Raw genomic sequence first — 17,782 nt, 5'->3', positions numbered from 1 at the left:
GGGTGACGAGGAACAACAGTAATAAGCTGATGGAGAATAGGTTTAGGTTAGAGATCAGGAGGCAATATTTTACAGTTAAGGTGGCCAGAATCTGGAACCAACTTCCCAGGGAAGTGGTCCTTGCCCCTACCTTGGATAAATTAATAAAGAGGCTAGATGATCACCTGTCTGGAGTCTTGTGAACCCAGCATTCATTCCTGCCTATGGCAGAGGGTCAGGCTAGATGATCTGACCCTAGCTACTATGAAACTATGAAATACTTTTACAAAAAGTACGAAAAGTATTGCTAAGTGTTCTTCAAACAATGTCTTATTTTAGTAGCAAGTAACTTGCTATAAGCTCCTATTCAGTTCTCCGAGACCAGATTTTGTCTTTTACTTATGCAAGGTATTCTCTACCTGTAGGGAATAGTCTCTTTAATCATCCTAAATAATTCTATGTTCCTAATAAGCAACTAACTACTGACTGATAAGATATACTTCTGAAAAGGCAACTACAAAGTCTTTTCTTTGGTGTGTTATTTTTTAATGCTACACCTGATCTGAGCCAGAAAGGCCAAAACATGATTCAGCCTCTTCTCACACAGGCAAAATAAAGTACAAAACTAGAAGTCATCTTAACACGGCATCTGCTAAAACACTGTTATCTATGGCTATTACTGGTTCAAATCCACAATGTTTAATTGCAGCTCAATCAAAGATAATCAACTTATTTGCTTGTTAGCAAAAATGTACTGTTGCTTTTAAACTTTTCACATGTGTATTCATCCAGTATGTTAGACTATGAGAGATATCAACTAGGCAACTTTTTAAAATAAAATGTTACCTGAAACCAGTTTCAGATAGTACTTGTTTTATTCTTGGTATTTCTCTAGAGAAAAGATTTTTTTTTAAGTAGGCAATCAGCTTTCCATGGAATTAAAAATATTAGAATAAAACAAAGTGATTCTGTGGAAGAATGAACATTATTTTCTATTGGTGAACAAATATGTCCCCTTGAGCATTTGATAAGTGAAGAAAGCAGGGATTCTCAGCAGATCTATTCTATCACTAATTACATTTCAATACAGGCTTTAAAATTGTTTTGCAAAGTTCATCACAAAGCTGTCAAAGGAATCATCAGAGCTGCTAGGCAAAGTCCCCTGTGCCCATAGCCTTTCATGTATAAATAAGAAGCACTGAAAGAGTGACGTGACTAGCCAGTAAATTGCAATTGACAATCTGCATTTTAACAACAGTGTTCACTCAGTTCCTTTAAAAAATTCATGTATGCATTGACAGTTTACTGCAAATGCGGTTGCTTAGCTATGTTTAAGTCAAACACATTTTCTCTAAAAGTAAACACAGACAACAAAACATTTTAGAGGAAATATAATGCATTATGGTGAGCCTCAATAAACATTTGCAACTAATTTTGTTTTCATACCTTCACAATGGACCTTTAAAATATAAATATTTTGATACATTTCCTATTTTGCATACTTAAGGTTATTGAGTGTGATCAAAGAGAAAAAAATAAAGGGTTTTAAAATATTAACAACACGTCGACTGTAAAAGATTTGAATAGATTTCATATGTCTCTCAAAATATAATTAATCTCAATGCAATATAGTTACAAAGAAACTTCTAACTATACTGATGCAGAATAGCAGGGAAGGAGAGGGGTTACAGCCATGTTTTACCCGACTGCATGAATGAAATATGACTACTGAAGAATATTTTTCAAGTGCAGTAAATTTGGAAGCTAAGCCACTAATGTAAGTCAAAGTTTTCAATCACTTAAATGAATATTTTCAATTAGCAAGGTCCAAGCTTAATCTCTCAATAAATGCTAATTGAATATTTATCAAACATTTCTTCTTAATTCTGTATCCCCCTACCAGATAGGAAACACAAAAAGAGACATGAAAGGACATTACAAAAATTAGAATCTGAAACTGATTATGGCTAGATTGGAAAGTAAAACTAAATCTCTTAATAAAATGAACAGAAAAAAAGCAGCACAAGCTCCATTATTGCTTTTACTTCATTGTCCATTCCCCTCCCCACTCCCATTTAATAATGTGTGGAGTCCAGTTTTCAGTATCATTTACATAAAGGCACAGCTATCACAATGCCAACTGGTGTCTTATGTTTAGGCACCTAGTTGCCCATGGCTATAAATCCATGGCCCTAAGTAAGAAGTTAGGTTCTCTGTAAAATGCACCTAGAAGAGTGGTACTCAGCCTTAGGGTGCCTATACACACGGCTGCTCCAACGTGTTGTAATTACAGCATGTCAGAGCAGGCTTGATTTATCAAATCTGCTGGAGTGTGGTAATTACCACTCTAACAGACTCAAGTGTCTCGTACATCAGCTTCCCTATGCTTAAAAATGGCGGCGGAAGCACTTTAAAGCTTGTTGAACTAGCTTTAGTTAAAGCAACCCAACCGTCATTTTCAAGGTAGCCCTCAGAAAATGCCAGCCCTGTAAGTTTTCACTCATTTTTTGGCTACAGAATGGTCACAAGTAAGACTGTTTTTAATGCCATGGATTCATATTTGAAATCTCTGGGCTTATCTTATGAACCATGCTTGCACATAGAAGTGCTAACATTGCGTGGCATCCCATGGCACCCTTGAAAGGCTCTCAAGATGCCCTAGGGCGCCATGGCACCTTGGTTAAGAAACACTGATCTCGAGTCTAAGGTGCCTAAGCAAAGAGATCACAAAAAGCCACACTGAGAAGGCAGGGGTTTAAGCTAGCCAATAGGAAATGGCAACGAGAGGAAGCAAACCTTCAGAACACCCCTCTCAGTGGTAAGCCTATGAGAGTCAGATTCACACCTGTGACTGGTTTTGTAGCTTGGTGCCAATGCTAGCCCTTTATCATGCATTGCAGGTGGAAGAAAAGGTGGTACCATCAGCCCTCTTTTATCCAACATACCAGTGGTTAAAATACACTTAGTTTTACCTTTTTTGGTACAATTCAAACGCATCCATTTATCATTCTTCATGATACATGTCAATTAACAGTTCTCCAGCATTTATCTTTTACATCTGAACAATGTGCTTTGATAAAAGCTGCTTACAGACATACCTGATGCAATAATAGGATCCTTCATAAGCTCCCTAGTTATGGGGCATAAGAATTCATCAGGAATTCCAACAGAAACAGAATCCATCTTGATGCTCAACTCTTCAATTTTCCGGATGACTTTACTACGTAGACCCAGAGACTCTGAAAAAGGAATGATTCTTAGGTTAGCAGCTGTGGTATATATATTCCCATTGCCATATTAACCCTTAACCCAGCCTACAGATATCACTTACAAATGCAAACTAGAAATCACTGCCTATATTTCAGGAGCTGTGCAAACACATCTTTTTCTGTTTTTTCTCTCTCTCACGTTTGTTACCATGTTTCTAAGGTATGAGACAGTGCCTAAACTATACGTTTAAAACATATGTAAAATGGTTATGTGTTTGTAGCACAATTCAAAATGACACCTATTTTCCTACTGTGGAAAGGGCCAAGGAGTTAACCATGACTAAATAACAGCAGATGTTAAAAATAGGGTCATGTTCAAAATATATACATCTTTATATTAGAATAAATCCAGAAATTTTACTTCTGTTTGGACTAGTAGTTTTGCCTCAGAAAGCTACACTGAAGCACTACTCATCCCCAACCTGTATTTCTTCTAACTGATTGCTGTGTTTTCCAATCATCAGCAGGTGCTAGGCATTCAGTTTTTACTTAAGCAGGAAAGTGAGTGCAAGTCAGCTGAAGATTGGGTTCTCTCCCTGAATGTCAGAAGGTACTTACTTTATGCCCTGCCCTACCCAGCTGCTCTCTAGACCTCTGTGGCTTCAGTTACCCAGGATCAGTAAGTCTGGATGTCACCTTTCTGTTTAAATTCTGGCACATAGCCAGAATCTGTCCCTTTGCACTCAGATATTTCACTAACCCACTTGCCTAGATTTTCTGTCACCCCTGTGCCATGCCTGCTCCTCATCCTTAAAACAACCTGTGCAGATGTCTTGAACCTGCTCACTCTCCAAGATAAATCATGTCTGTGTGACCTGACACAGAGAATGTTTAGGAAATCATTACCATGGTAATACCATGTGGCCCCACAAGCACTAAAGCATTTAGTGCTGCACCAATATAAACTTTAAAGGTTGCCTACAAGCAAGCTGAAGACCATAACCACACCTCAGGCAATGTTCAAGCCACCTGTTCATACTATGAAGTGCTGGACAGATTTTTGGCACAGGACACCCCCAATTTCTCCAAAACAGTTACACCAGGGCTGTCTGTCATCTGTCCATCCTCTGAGTTACAGCTTTCTCCTATGTGCTCTCTCTCTAATCCTCCTCTACAAAGCCATTGCAGTCCACTGCTTAGCTGGCTGCACCTCAATTCCCCCCACCCTGTCCTAAAAGCTGTGTCATAACTGCCAATTTCCAGATTCAAAACACAATTTTTGACATAGAAATGTATTCACTTAGTCTGGAGCCTTGCATAGCTCTGCACACTGGGCTATATACACTGATTTTTGATAAATCAGGTGACTGAAACAAAATCAGGGCAAGTTTGTTATGTTTACAACCTCATCATTAAGCACTTTTTTGGTAAAAATCTTTAAATTGCAACAAATCCCAGAATGGCTTCTGATATCAATATTCATCCTAGACTCTTTTAGTATCAACAAACTTCTAAAACTTTGTTCACGCATAAAACCTTTTTCAATGTATTTTCAGAATGTATCAAGTCATAACTGGTACCATCCAAAGTACAAGCAGGCAGCAAATACACAGTAACTGAAGATCACAAGACACAAAACACTGTTATATTCCCTGTCAGTGCCCAAATGTCACTGCAAAATGGCATTACTTGGAGTAGTGAACTTTGAACATGTTTGCAGGGGACATGAAATTTAAGGACAGAGAGGGTCTAGAGAGGGTCCTTTATTACAGGGTACGACTGCTTTTTCCCTATGTCCCAAGTAGGTGGGATGCCTTTCCAGCTGCACAGACCATCAGAAGGCAGCATTCTAGTGAACAGCAATAATGTGCATCTTGCAGGTCTCCCCCAAGCCTCCATGAACAGGTACTAACTTTGCTCTTCTATCACACACATCAGGACACATTTTCCAAAGTAAGACAGCCTACAAAAGTGCCTGGCCTCTTAGGAGCAGCCTCTCTCTCTCTCCCTGACAAGCCAGGCCGCTCTAATGCTCTGGCATGCGGACAACATGGAACCTGGCCCCATGCAGCCCCCTTAGTGATAAATGAAATACAGAACAGCTGCAAACAAGCAGACAACCCAACGAGCCAGGGAGATTTAATGCATCAGCATTTTAATGAAAATGGAAGGAAACCTGGAAGAGGTTTCCCCTTCTTCCCACAGTGGCACTCCAAAGGTGCAGGATAAAAAAAAAAATCTCTCTCTACTAACATGGAAATTAAACAATTAACAAAGACTGCTTCTTTCTTTACTAAGGTTAGCACCAGCGGTGTCCAGACCCTTGTGGACAGAGACATTAATGCCTACTCAAAGCCTGGTAAACTTGACAGTAAATACATGAGAGAACAAAAGAGACGTGTAGAAACTTTTCAAAGGGTCAGCAAAACTGGCAGAGGAAACAGAGTGTTCTGGAGACCAGAAAAAAAAGAAAAACAATTGAGAGACCTAGAAAAAGGAGCTGGCAGAAAGGGATTCAATGCTACCAATAGGTGGCAGAAAAGGGACTCTGAAAGACATTCATTTAAAGGTGCATAATGGGATCTGATCCTTCATCCCAACAATCATGCTCTGTAAGGCTTCAGTGTGCTCCGAAAGCTTGGGACACCAATTAGTAGACTGGAGATCCTGAGGCCGGGAGTACAGAGCAGCCATTCAAGGCAGGGAGCACTGATCAGCCACATGTTCCATTTAAAGCACGACTGGAACCAAAGCACAAAATAATGAGACATTTTAATAACTTTGTGTCTTATTATTATTATGTGCCTGTTTAATTATGGCATTAAAGTGCACAAATGTGTGGTCAGGTTACTACTTAAGATGTCATTCATATCTTTGAAAACTCATGGTGATCAGGGGAAGTCCCAGACAATTGGAAAAGGGCAAATATAGGGCCCATCTTTAAGAAAAAGGAGGAAGATCCAGGGAACTACAGAACAGTCAACCTCACCTCTGTCCCTTGAAAAATCATGGAGCGGGTCCTCAAGGAATCCATTTCTAAGCACCTGGACAAGAAAATGATCAGGAACTATTGCCATGGATTGACCAAGGACATCATGCCTGACCAACCTGATTGCCTTCTACAATGAGGTTACTGGCTGTAGATGTAGGGAAAGCAACAGCCATGATACACCTCCACTTAAGCAAGGCTTTTGACATGGTCTCCCAAAGCAATCTTGCAAGCAACCATAGGAAGCTGTCTGGATTGTCAGGCTCAACAGGTAGTAATCAATGGCTCAATGTCTAGCTGGCATCCAGTATCAAGTGGTGCCCCAGGGGTTGGTCCTGGGGCTGGTTTTGTCTTCGTTAACTATCTGGAAGATGGGATGGATTGCACCCTCAGCAAGTTCACCAATGACACCAAGCTGGGGGGTGTAGTAGATACACAGTAGGGTAGAGCTAGGATTCAGAGTGACCTAGACAAATTGGAGGATTAGGCCAAAAGAACTCTCATGAGATTCAATAAGGACAAATGCAAAGTCCTGCACTTAGGACAAAACAATCCCATGCATTGCTTCAGGACCAACAGGCTAAGCAGCAGCTCTGCAGAAAAAGACCTGTGGGTTACAGTGGACAATAAGCTGGAAATGAGTCAACACTGTATCCTTGTTGCAAGAAGGCAAACAGCATACTGGGCTGCATTAGTAGGAATGTTGCCAGCAGATCAAGGGAAATAATTATTCCCCTCTACTCTGCACTTGTGAGGCCACATCTGGAATACTGTGGCAGTTTTGTGTCCCCAACTATAGAAAGGATGTGGACAAGCTGGAGTGAGTCCAGCAGAGAGCTGGAAAACTGAAGACATGTACCACACCATTGTACTATAACATGTGATACAAGGGACTCTGCAGCACTGGTGCCAGGTCACAGTGCCCAAGTGCAGAGCCCTTGGGATTTCTGGTTTTGGTAGATGGACCAAATTAGGACGAGAACCGGAAAAAGCCCAAATTAGGATGTGTGACAACCACAGGAAGACCAATCAATGATGCCCAAAGATGAAGAGTCATCACAGAGGGAAAAAGATACAAAAGGAGGAATTTGAGCAGCAAAGCGTTCCCAAGAAGGGAACCCAAGGCCACCGTAGACAGAAGGCACACCATGAGCCCATCTCACCTGCCCTACTGGGGGGTGGGGGGAAGGGGGCCAGGTCTCAGCCTCTGACCTCCAGGCTGCTGACATCTGACATTCAAGGGAGGACCTCAGAGTGAACCTCACATGCTGATCAGACATACCTTCACTGTGAACCCTGGGATTGGTAGATACAGAACTTATCTGCTATCACTGCGTAACAATAAAATTAACCTATTATCAAATGGAGAGGTCGTGGTTGGTCTAAGGGTTTGGGTCAGCCTAGAACAACGTATCTAGGTCATAAATCCAGTGCCAACACAAAAGATCTGGTGGCTGAGGCACATGACTTCTGAGGAGAGGCTGAAGGAACTGGGCTTATTTAGTCTGCAGAAGTTAAGACTATGGGGGGATTTGATAGCAGTCTTTAACTACATGAAGGGTGGTTACAAAGAAGATGGAGCTAGATCGTTCTCAGCACTGAGAGATGAGAAAACAAGAAGCAGCGATCTCAAGTTGCAGCAAAGGAGGTTTAAGTTGGATATTAGGAAAAACTCTTACTAGGAGGGTGGTGAAGCACTGTACAGTTATCCAGAGAGGTGGTAAAATCGCTATTCTTAGGAGGTTTAAGGCCCGGTTCGACACAGCCCTGGCTGGGATCATCTAGTTGGGTATGGTCCTGCTTTGAGCAGGAGGTTAGACTAGATGACTTCCTGAGGTCCCTTCCAACCCTAATTTTCTATGATTCATTAACTAGTTAATCACAAGTGTAACGCTTATCAGGAGCCTTACAGACTGGGAGGAAGTTGGCTGTAAGAGGGAAGACAATAGTCATGGATACAGAGATGATACAGCAACTTATGGACATGTATATATACAACTGTTACAATATGACCATATGCTTCAAAGCTGTTACTTAACTTCTACCACTCCTGACATTGGTACAATGTAGTGCTTCTAGCAGCCACAGATATACCAACACCAGTGCTAGAGATGGCTAAAAAGATATCGTACCAGGAGCAGGCATTCACCAGCAAGCTCCCCAAAGTACAGTACTTCCAGCCTGATAGAGAAAACAGTTCTTATGGAAACCATGGTCCTCACACCAAAATGTTGAGTGCATACCTGACACCCTAGCCTCCCATGCACCTTAAAGAGAAAAGACACTACAGTTTTGAGCCTCTCTCTCTAAGCTCTTAAGTCAACTTTCACCTTTTTTTAACCCCACCCTTTCTGCACAGTTCAAAGCATTTTGATCGTTTTCAATTTCTGGATTTTTGGCTTTTACTGAACTGTCAAGATAATAAAGTCCTGCTTTCCTCCTGGATAGGGAAGCTTTATTTTTTTCTCTCATCAAGGCAAGTGTTTGCAAAATATATAATGTACTCCACATAAAGACAGTGAGTCCCCTGGGGCCTGGTGGCCCAGTTGGTCACATTAAGAGCTAAAGGCATATGATGTTTAAAAATTCATGACAGCACAGAAAGCATACACCAAAAACATATATAGGGTCAAGAGCTCAAAGTCTCAAGTCCAGGTACTTCAATAAACCACACAATAAGAGATAAAGGTATAAAAAGATAAAAACTCCTGATAGCATACATAGTGACTGCTGATCCATATGTCAGTACCCCCTCAGAGCTGACTGCCATGCATGATTCTTGTTAGAAATCTATTAAGGCATATGGAGCGAACAACCCTAATACCTATAGCCAGAAATCTTCAACCAGCATCAAAAGTGCATTAAAACTTCTAGGTCCTTTCCTAAAAGAAACCACATAAGGCATCTCAGATAACATACCTCAGCTGCGTATTAGGAGGCACTGCATGGGCTGCTCAAACCAGCCGACAAGTTTCTTTCAAATGATCCCTATGAATAATTTGAGGTGATCTAACTGAACCCTCATTAGGCTGAACTGTATACGACTAATCTCAAGGTCTACCCAACTAAGGAGAACACTTAGGATAAACCTTCCTTCTTATATCATTGCAGAACCAACCCAGGTGTCAACTTGATCATGCATCATAAAAGGTAGTTTTCAAAAGCATTTCATGTGACTCAGGGACCTAAGACCCATTTTGAAAAGAGATTAAAGCATGTACAGCCTGATTTTAAAAAGGGATTTAGAGTGCAGAAAAGGACCTAGTAGGATTTTCAAAAGTATGTAAGCAAGGCAGTGGTCATTTATTTGCATTTTTAGGCACCTAAGTACCTTTGAAAAGTCTGGCCGTGAATCAACGGAATGCATGATCTTAAATACCTAAGTTACTTAGGAAAGCATTTAAGCAGCACTTAGGAAAGCATAAGCACTTAAATGCTTATATCCCTTTGACTTTGACATTACTGGCTTCTCTCTCATCCAGGAAGAGCACAAAACAACTACAGACTCTCCCTCTACCTGAAGAAGGGTGTTTGTACCCGAAAGCTTGAGAAGAATTTTTCCAACTATTTTAGTTGGCCTAATAAAAGATCGGTTTACCCAACCTTTGTCTCCCTATGCCCCTTTGAAATGTTCATCCAAATCCTTTTTCATTTTAACAGATGCAATTTTCAGGTTTCCCCCCAACATATTTCTTTAAATTTAAGGTGTAGCCAAATCCCATTTTAGTCAATAGAACTCTTTTCATTAACTTCAACAGGCTCTGAATCAGGCCTTTGACTTGTGTTTCTACAGAGTCCAAAGTCCTTTGTTCCTCCTCTTAGAGTTCTTAGCTCAAGCTTTATACATGAGAAGTGCTAGGGAATACTTTGCATTCTACCTGGACCCTTCAGCTCAGCCCTGGCCAACTCATCTTGACAACTGACACCAAACTACAGACTGAGAGGTTGATAGCGCGTCTTTTTTCTGAGAGTAAATTTTGCAATGGTAGCAGTATGAATATATGACCAATACACCATGGAACAAAAGGGCACAGGGACTTTACCACGAGCCAGCTGCACCATGTTAACTGTCCATGAGTATGCCCTTAGTCTCTGGACAATACCATTCTTTCATTGAGGGCTAAGCTACTACAGTTTATCTGCCACTTATCCCGAACAAGGGCACTTATTCATATGTTCCCACAACTTTGAAGCTAGCTTCCCTGGAAGCTAGTCTCTTAAATACTTTTCTCTACTTGGGCAAGGACAGTCTAAGTCTCTCCCATTTGGCACTCAAAGTGGTTCAAATGAGGTAGAGGAGCATTTTAAATGTTCTTTTTAATAGCTCTTTTCAGGAGGTAACCTACTTGGTTTAACTTTCATCTACCACGTGGTAAGAAGGTATATCCAGGCACTTACCATAAAGCAGCTCACACATTGTAAATCGCTACCCTCCCTCTTCGTTCTGGCTATAACTTGTGTCTCCTCACAGACTTAAGCACTGGCAGTGGGAAAGAAGTGATAAAAAATGCATTGGGACGAAAGGAAAATTTCACACATCTCAGAGCAACAGTTTCAAGTCATATTCATCTCCACAAGCTGTTCTCCTTCCACTGAGAACAACTCAGCAGGCCTATGCAAAGCAGCAAGTATTTGCTTCGGATTCAGTCGATTCGAAGGACAGTGATTCAATTCAGAGATCTGACTCACTGGCCCGATTCAATTCAGCCGAATCGGATCCAGCTGACACAGCTGCCTCCAGTTGGTAAGTACGTTGGGGTTGGGGGAAGGAAGGATTGGGGCTGAGATGAGCTGCCCAGCTGGGGTGGGGGGAGCGTGTTACTTAAGGAGGGGGGCAGAGGGGCATGGGATGTGGATGCGACAGCACTTGGGGAAGGAGCTCTGCCCTGCTGCTGCTTGCTCAACTGGGGCAGGGGCAGGATGCGGGTGCGACTCACTCCGGGTAGGAGGCGGCAAGCAGCAGCAGGGCATAGCCCCCGTTCCCAGTGCTGCCACACCCACATCCCATACCTTACCATGCCGGTTGGCAAGCGATGCCAGGACAGAGCCCCTGCTCCCAGCACTGATGTGGGCACGGCAGCACTGGCAGCAGGGCCTATGCCCTGCTGCCACTTGCCCCCCTCTGCCTGGAGTGAGCTGCACCTGCATCACACCTCCCGCCATGTCAACTGGGCAAGCAACAGCAGAGCATAGCCCCTGCTCCCAGCACTGCCACTCCCGCATCAGCACTGGGAGCGGGACTCTGTGCTGCCGCTGCTTGCCCAGCCAGTGTGGGAGGGCACAAGGGGGTGGGTGCGGCCGCCACTTGCCAGCTGGCGCAGAAAGGGGTGCAGGATGCGGTCATGGTAGCCCTGCTGCTGCTTGCCCCCTTCTACCTGGAGCAAGCTGTGCCCGCACCCCATACCCCCCTTGTAATGTGCCCCCCCACCCCAGCTGGGCAGCTTGTCCCAGCCCCAATCCCTCCCTCTCCCACAACCCCAACAGACTTACCAGCTGGAGGCAGTTGTGTCAGCTACCTGTTTAGTCTATGGCCAAATATTTTCTGAATCTATCTGGATGCTTTGAACTGAATTGGGCCTAATGTCCTCCGACTCAAATCAGCTACTGAAGCTTCGCACAGCCCTGCAACTCAGTAAGATAAACTGATGCCATGACACCTGAGCCTCTTTGAGGCTACAGATGAATATACTGGGCAAGAGCAGAAACACTTACATTTATTTTTCCTTTTGGAGAAACAGTTTATTTTCCTTCCTATTCACAAAGGTAAGAAACTAATCTAATGCTGACATGATTATTTCCAAAATAGGACAAAACTGCAGTATTGTCATTGTACCATCTACAATATTATAACGAACACTGACTGTAGATGTAGCCTGTCCCCCTACTGGACCTAAGAGTGGGGACAGTGCACTTTGGAGTAAGTGCACTAGCACATCATTTTCAACTTTAAGGAAATTATTACATTTGACTTAAATCAAGAAAAATAGCACCCAAGAAGAAAATACTTCCATGACAGTATCTATGCAGCCTCCTGACTCAAACCAGACACCATTTTATATTTTTAAAAATAAAGCACAATTCAGAAAGTTACTAACAATTTTTTCATAAATATCAAAACGTATATTAATCTAGTCATTTTTTACTAAAGCCGTTACGAAGTCTGACATATAATTAGTTCTGCAATTGGTATTTCTATATTTAAATTACATTAATATATCGCTTCAAATTCTTTTGACTGATTCAGAAACTGTCAACTATGCTAAGAACATAGGGAGGAACACAGAGCTGGCTCTCAGCACTTTAGGAAGACTGCACAAACCCAAATAAAAAAAAATAAAAGAGAAACTCCATGTCCATTGCCATGAACACTGAAGACCTTAGACTTAAGGGAAGTTCAAATACATTCTTTTGGAGGCCCTCAAGTTAACTTGGTCCTTTTAGATAATATTTCTGAAACTGGAGAGAGGCCAGCAGCAGTAGCAGAGAAGACAGTTTCTTGCTTTGCAAGTTAGAAAATCCAGGTTTAAGATCCAGGGTCTCACTCACTAAGTAAACACATGCCCCAGCACCCGGTGTTGATTGCTGAGGTGCTGATTGTTGAAAGTCTATGAAATGCCTTGCCTGACAACCTCCAAAAAGAGAGAAGCAGTGATAGTGGCAGAGAGATCAGAGCAGCTGATTTGCAAAAGTCAGGGATTACAAGTTCAAGGCCCATACTTCCAAGATACTCCATATTTCCAAGGTACTCAAACGCATGCCCAGTACCCATAATTAACCTGTGAAAATCTCTGAAGATTTCTTTCCACCAAAATGGGCAGATAGCAGAACACATTCTTTGTGGCTAGTTGGCAGCAGAGGGTAGAGCAACTGCTTTTTGATTCCGAATTCCCAATTGAGGCACTGGCTGTTGAGGGTTCAAGCTGCTTATGAGGAAAGCTGGAATCACAGAGTTTGTAAAGGGAGTCAGATGACAGTCTTCAAATACAATAGAGGAGTTTACAGAGGATAAAAATCGGTAATTCTTCTTCATATAAAAGGCAACAAAATCAGAAGTAATGGACTTAAATTGTTGCACCTGAGGAAATTTATGTTGGATAGTAGAAGTTGGTTAAGTACTGAAACTTATTATCTTGGGGACATTGTGTAACCTGTCACTGGACATTTATAAATTCAGGCTAGATAAGCACTTGGCTAGGATTATTTAGACAAGGCTCATCCTGCCTGCCTTGAGCAAGGGTTTGGACTAGGTGACTAGACAGGGTTACTTTAAGCCCTATCATTTTTCAAGTCACCATCATCCACTGAAAAAGTGTAGCACAGCTATTTTGCAACACACCGTCCTACTACGCTAGGACCATAGGGCACCAGTGGGCTCCAAGATCCATTACCACAGAATTTATAGCCTGATTATTTTAGTGAAGTGGAAGCACTGACTGATGAATGAACATGTTCTGTTTTATGAAGAATGTCCCTCCAGGTCATTTGTTCCCAATTTACAGATAGTAAATTGTGGTTTGTGAACCTGAATATGTAGCCCTGGTATTTCTTGCAGCTTAATTATAATTAAAGGGCAAAATCAAGCCGACAATCAAGTGACTTTATGGTCTTAATAGCTATCAGGTTATAATCTTCAACCCCATCAAGAATGGAAATAAGGCTAGATATCAGAAAAATGCCAGGTTTGCAACAGCATAAAAATTTCCTTTTTGTGCCTGGAGATTTGTAATAGATGAGATTTTACCTCTCTTGGCAGAAGTACAACACTGAATGTAGTAAATGCTAGTTCTTAAACCAGTAAGATTTCCCATTTTTGCTGCTGGAGTAAAGGTTTGCTACCAACCTGTTCAGTCCAGTGATGGTATTGTCATGAAAAACTATTATGCTCTACCAATGTGCTTTTAACACCCCAGTGATTCCCACTTTACTGTACAAATAATCAGTTGCCTCAGACTATGTGCGCTAGAAGATTTAAACTCAGTCATACTGATATGAAAGTCATTTTAAATCAGCAATGACAGCAGATGCCACAGCATAAGAAAAATAGAAACAAAATCAACCCACATCATTTTAATAAGGATTATATGACATATAATGCAAGAATGGAAACAAGATAACAGATTCCTGCTAATTCTTAGGGAGTTTTTCATAATAATATTGTAAGATGGATTCGTGATCATTAGCTAACAATGGGAAAAAAGAACCAACTTTCCTTGTAAATTTCTCTAAGCAACTTCCATATTCTACAACACACTGATTAAATTCCTCACTAACAAGCATATGACACAGGTTATTGCATCATGGTTGCCCCAACAACCCTCTTCTAGTTAATGAGCACTCAGACCACACTGAGTTATCCAATGCTCATTTTCTGGAAACCTGATTTTAAAAAAATCCATATTTTCAACAGGTTTTTATGAAGTTACTCTTCACCTGAAACAAATGGCCTATGCTGGCCAGCAAAAGAACATGGAAGTAGAAGCCTTATGGAAAAAAATATAAGTAATCATGTGTTACTAAAGGTTGCATCATATATAAATATACATCATAATGTATATATCATATATTTATATTAGATATCATATAAATATATATGAATGTATATATCATATTATTTTATATCTATATATTTGCACATTTTGCACTGTATTATGTATTAGTGCAAAATGTGTAAATATTATATAGATATAACATAATATACATATATGACATGTACACTATGATATATATATGTGATAGATAATACACATATCAATTCTATATCACATTATGATATATATAATAATGTATATTACGATATATATCTATATAATATTTGCAGATTTTGCACTTTTTGCAAATGTGGTTGCCTATGTTACAGTATTATGAAAATATAGCAGAAATAGGACCAGTATCCTTCTGGAATCAAATGCAGAATATAAGAACTGTTTTTTTCCTTCTGGTTCCTGTCCTACTTTCTTGTCATTTGGGTAAACAGGCCAAACAAGTGGGCTGGTGCCCACATTTTCTACAAGGTACCTTGCCATCTCTTTTTCAAAAGTATAAACACATTCCTTTTGGTCAGGGGAAAAAAAAAAACTTGCTGAGATCTTTAAAAGGAAAAGGGCAGAATCGCTGATGTAGTAAAGGAATAGACAGCAAGGTACTGACCATGACAGATGTTTCTCCTAGTAAATATACATTTTATCCTAGTAAATGTATATTTACTAGGAGAAACATCTGTGATGGTCAGTACCTTGCTGTCCAAAATCTTATGGAATTTAACACTGTGTTATTTATATATTGTTAAATGACAATTAGCCTGGAAACACCGGCTAGTTCCATTTGCATGGTAATGAAGCATGCTTTCAAAGAGGTGTCAAAAACAATCAAAGCAGCTAATGAAATGTTATGTGAACCACCTGCTGGTTGCCTTCTCGTCGATTAAACGCCTTTGGGGGGGAAGTGAGGAAACCCTTTTTTATTAAATGCAAATCAGTTCTCAAGGAAAGACTAACAGGACAAAAAAATAAGAAGCTAACAGAAAACTACATATGAAAAAAAACACCTGTATAATATATCAATCAGGGCTGAAGTGAAGAAATAAACAGACCATTTTCTGTGCAGGGACTGCAACAAAAAGACCCTTGCAGAAGAACAGGTCAAAGTTCAAAGAACCGGCCGTAAGAATTTGATAGATTCTGCATTTCCAAATTAAAGGGAAGCAAAATATCAAAAGGAAGAGAAGACATTCACCCAGCTTACTGAAAAACAAAATTCAAAAGACATTTAAAATAGAAGCAGGAGAAGCTATTTGAAGTGAATTTTTCTTCACTTATAATGTAAGCCAGTGTTTCCCAAACTTTGATACCTTGGAAAAAAAAATCCGGATTAAAATTGGTGGCACACTTTACTAACTGGTCCACAGGCCTGAGTTTGCTATGCAAGGCTGGCTCAGCCAGGGCCAAAACCTGCCACTTCTGTTTGATAAAGGTGTAAGTAATTAAAATGGGAGTTAGACACCGAGGCACTTTTGAAAAATATCACACTGAATGTTTCTCTGTGCTCAAACTAAAAAGACTAAGTATCCTTAAATGAAACCTGTTGCAGTGAGACAGCAAAAAGGGAACAATGAAGTATGCATAACACCCTCTGATTTCACGCTTAGCCCACATGCCTTCTGTGCACTATCAAAGAGGGGAGTTCTTTCGTGGAGTTGGACTCCATGCTACCTGTTCAAATCTAGCCTTCAGCATCACTAGTTCTTTTCCTAAAAGGATCTTCATCACTTCAGAGCGTTAGGGTTTTATTTGCTCTATGAAGAACCACCAAGAGTTTGCAAACAGTTAAAAAAAAAAAAAATCACTATGTCAATTTTGAGTTTACCAACCTTGAGAATATGTCTGAGATTGTGCCTGCTTGTTGTCACAGCTCTCATGAGATGCTACACATTCTAATGATCACATGTAAAAACTGCATTCACATTTCATTTTTTGTTCAGATCAATTACTGAGGACAACAAGATTATTTTGTAATTCAAATATTTAGAATCAATATATTTCTGCGCTGTATCTGATAACCTGCCTTCTGGTCTGCCAAATCAGATTCTATTTTCTTATTGTAGATTGTAATTAGTTCTCAATGGTGTCATTACAAATCTTAATACTCAGGCAACAAGTGATTATGTTGATTTTTCCACAGTGCATGAGGTGTTCAGCAGGTCAGTCCTCCTGGGGACGCTATCTTCAGTCCCACTGCTTTCAATTTTCACATAACCCTCTACTCAGTATTATCTGATTAGTCTCAGTTGATGAGCATGACAATTCAGTTTTCAGCTACTCCAACATTTAAGAAAATTTGCATAGAAACCAACTATCTTTTGCTTCTCGAAAATGATTCTTCTCTGCCAAGTGGCTTTTATGGAGGCCTGCTTTTGGATAACTCACAGAATTTCAGGAGGCATCTAGTACTTTCCATGGCCCAGTAAAACCATATGTAGATTGTCTCTGATCTAATATATACCAGCACTATGGGTAGGAAGTAAAACAAGTTTGCGTAAAAGGAAGAACTTTTAACTCTGAAAAAAAAAAAAGAAAAAAAAATCAAGACGTGCTTTTTAGAGGCCTCCTTTCTCATTCAGGCCTGTGCTTGATCCTTCGATTCACCTTGACAAACTGGCTGGAATTTTATTTACATCTCAGTTTAACAACCAGAAATTCAATTGGGACAGAAAATAAATTCAGTTATTTCCAACGTTATTTTCAAACTCACTCATACTGAAACTTCTCATTTCAAAATAGCTTTTGTTACATTATTTATTAATATGAAACTTCCTCAGTGCAGACTCCTGCAATACAATCCCCAACTTTATTCCAATAAAGCTGTAGGACTAAATTATCAAGTGTCTTTTGGATAAATAATGATAAGAAAACAGCAAGCTTCATCTAATCCCTACCAACAAACTTTAAAAATTGATGTAACAGCTATAGTCATAGGAAAAAGCATATCTTTTTACAGTTTTAGATCTGATATTTAATTCAATTGTTGTAATTTTACAACCAAGAAGCTCACCACTAAATTCAAATAGCCTGCTATGTGTTTCAAAAAATGTACAGCATCCCAGGCTAAT

The 17,782-nt window shown here is 40.3% G+C and overlaps 1 protein-coding gene across 3 annotated transcripts in view; it reads right to left on the bottom strand.

Annotated features, from left to right (window-relative positions):
- Positions 1-17,782, bottom strand: part of WDSUB1 (WD repeat, sterile alpha motif and U-box domain containing 1) — a 94,323-nt gene that overhangs the window by 11,137 nt on the left and 65,404 nt on the right. For all 3 annotated transcript variants that reach the window (XM_019522352.1, XM_019522353.1, XM_019522354.1), the window contains one exon: positions 3,078-3,218. In XM_019522352.1, coding sequence (XP_019377897.1) covers positions 3,078-3,218 — 141 coding nt within the window. The remainder of the gene's footprint in view (positions 1-3,077; positions 3,219-17,782) is intronic.

Source organism: Gavialis gangeticus, unplaced genomic scaffold, assembly GCF_001723915.1.
Source record: "Gavialis gangeticus isolate Ggan-Ray unplaced genomic scaffold, GavGan_comp1, whole genome shotgun sequence".
Taxonomy (NCBI): Eukaryota; Metazoa; Chordata; order Crocodylia; family Gavialidae; genus Gavialis; species Gavialis gangeticus.
Note: the sequence above shows the minus strand (reverse complement) of the source record. Positions and strands in the feature narration are given on the sequence as shown.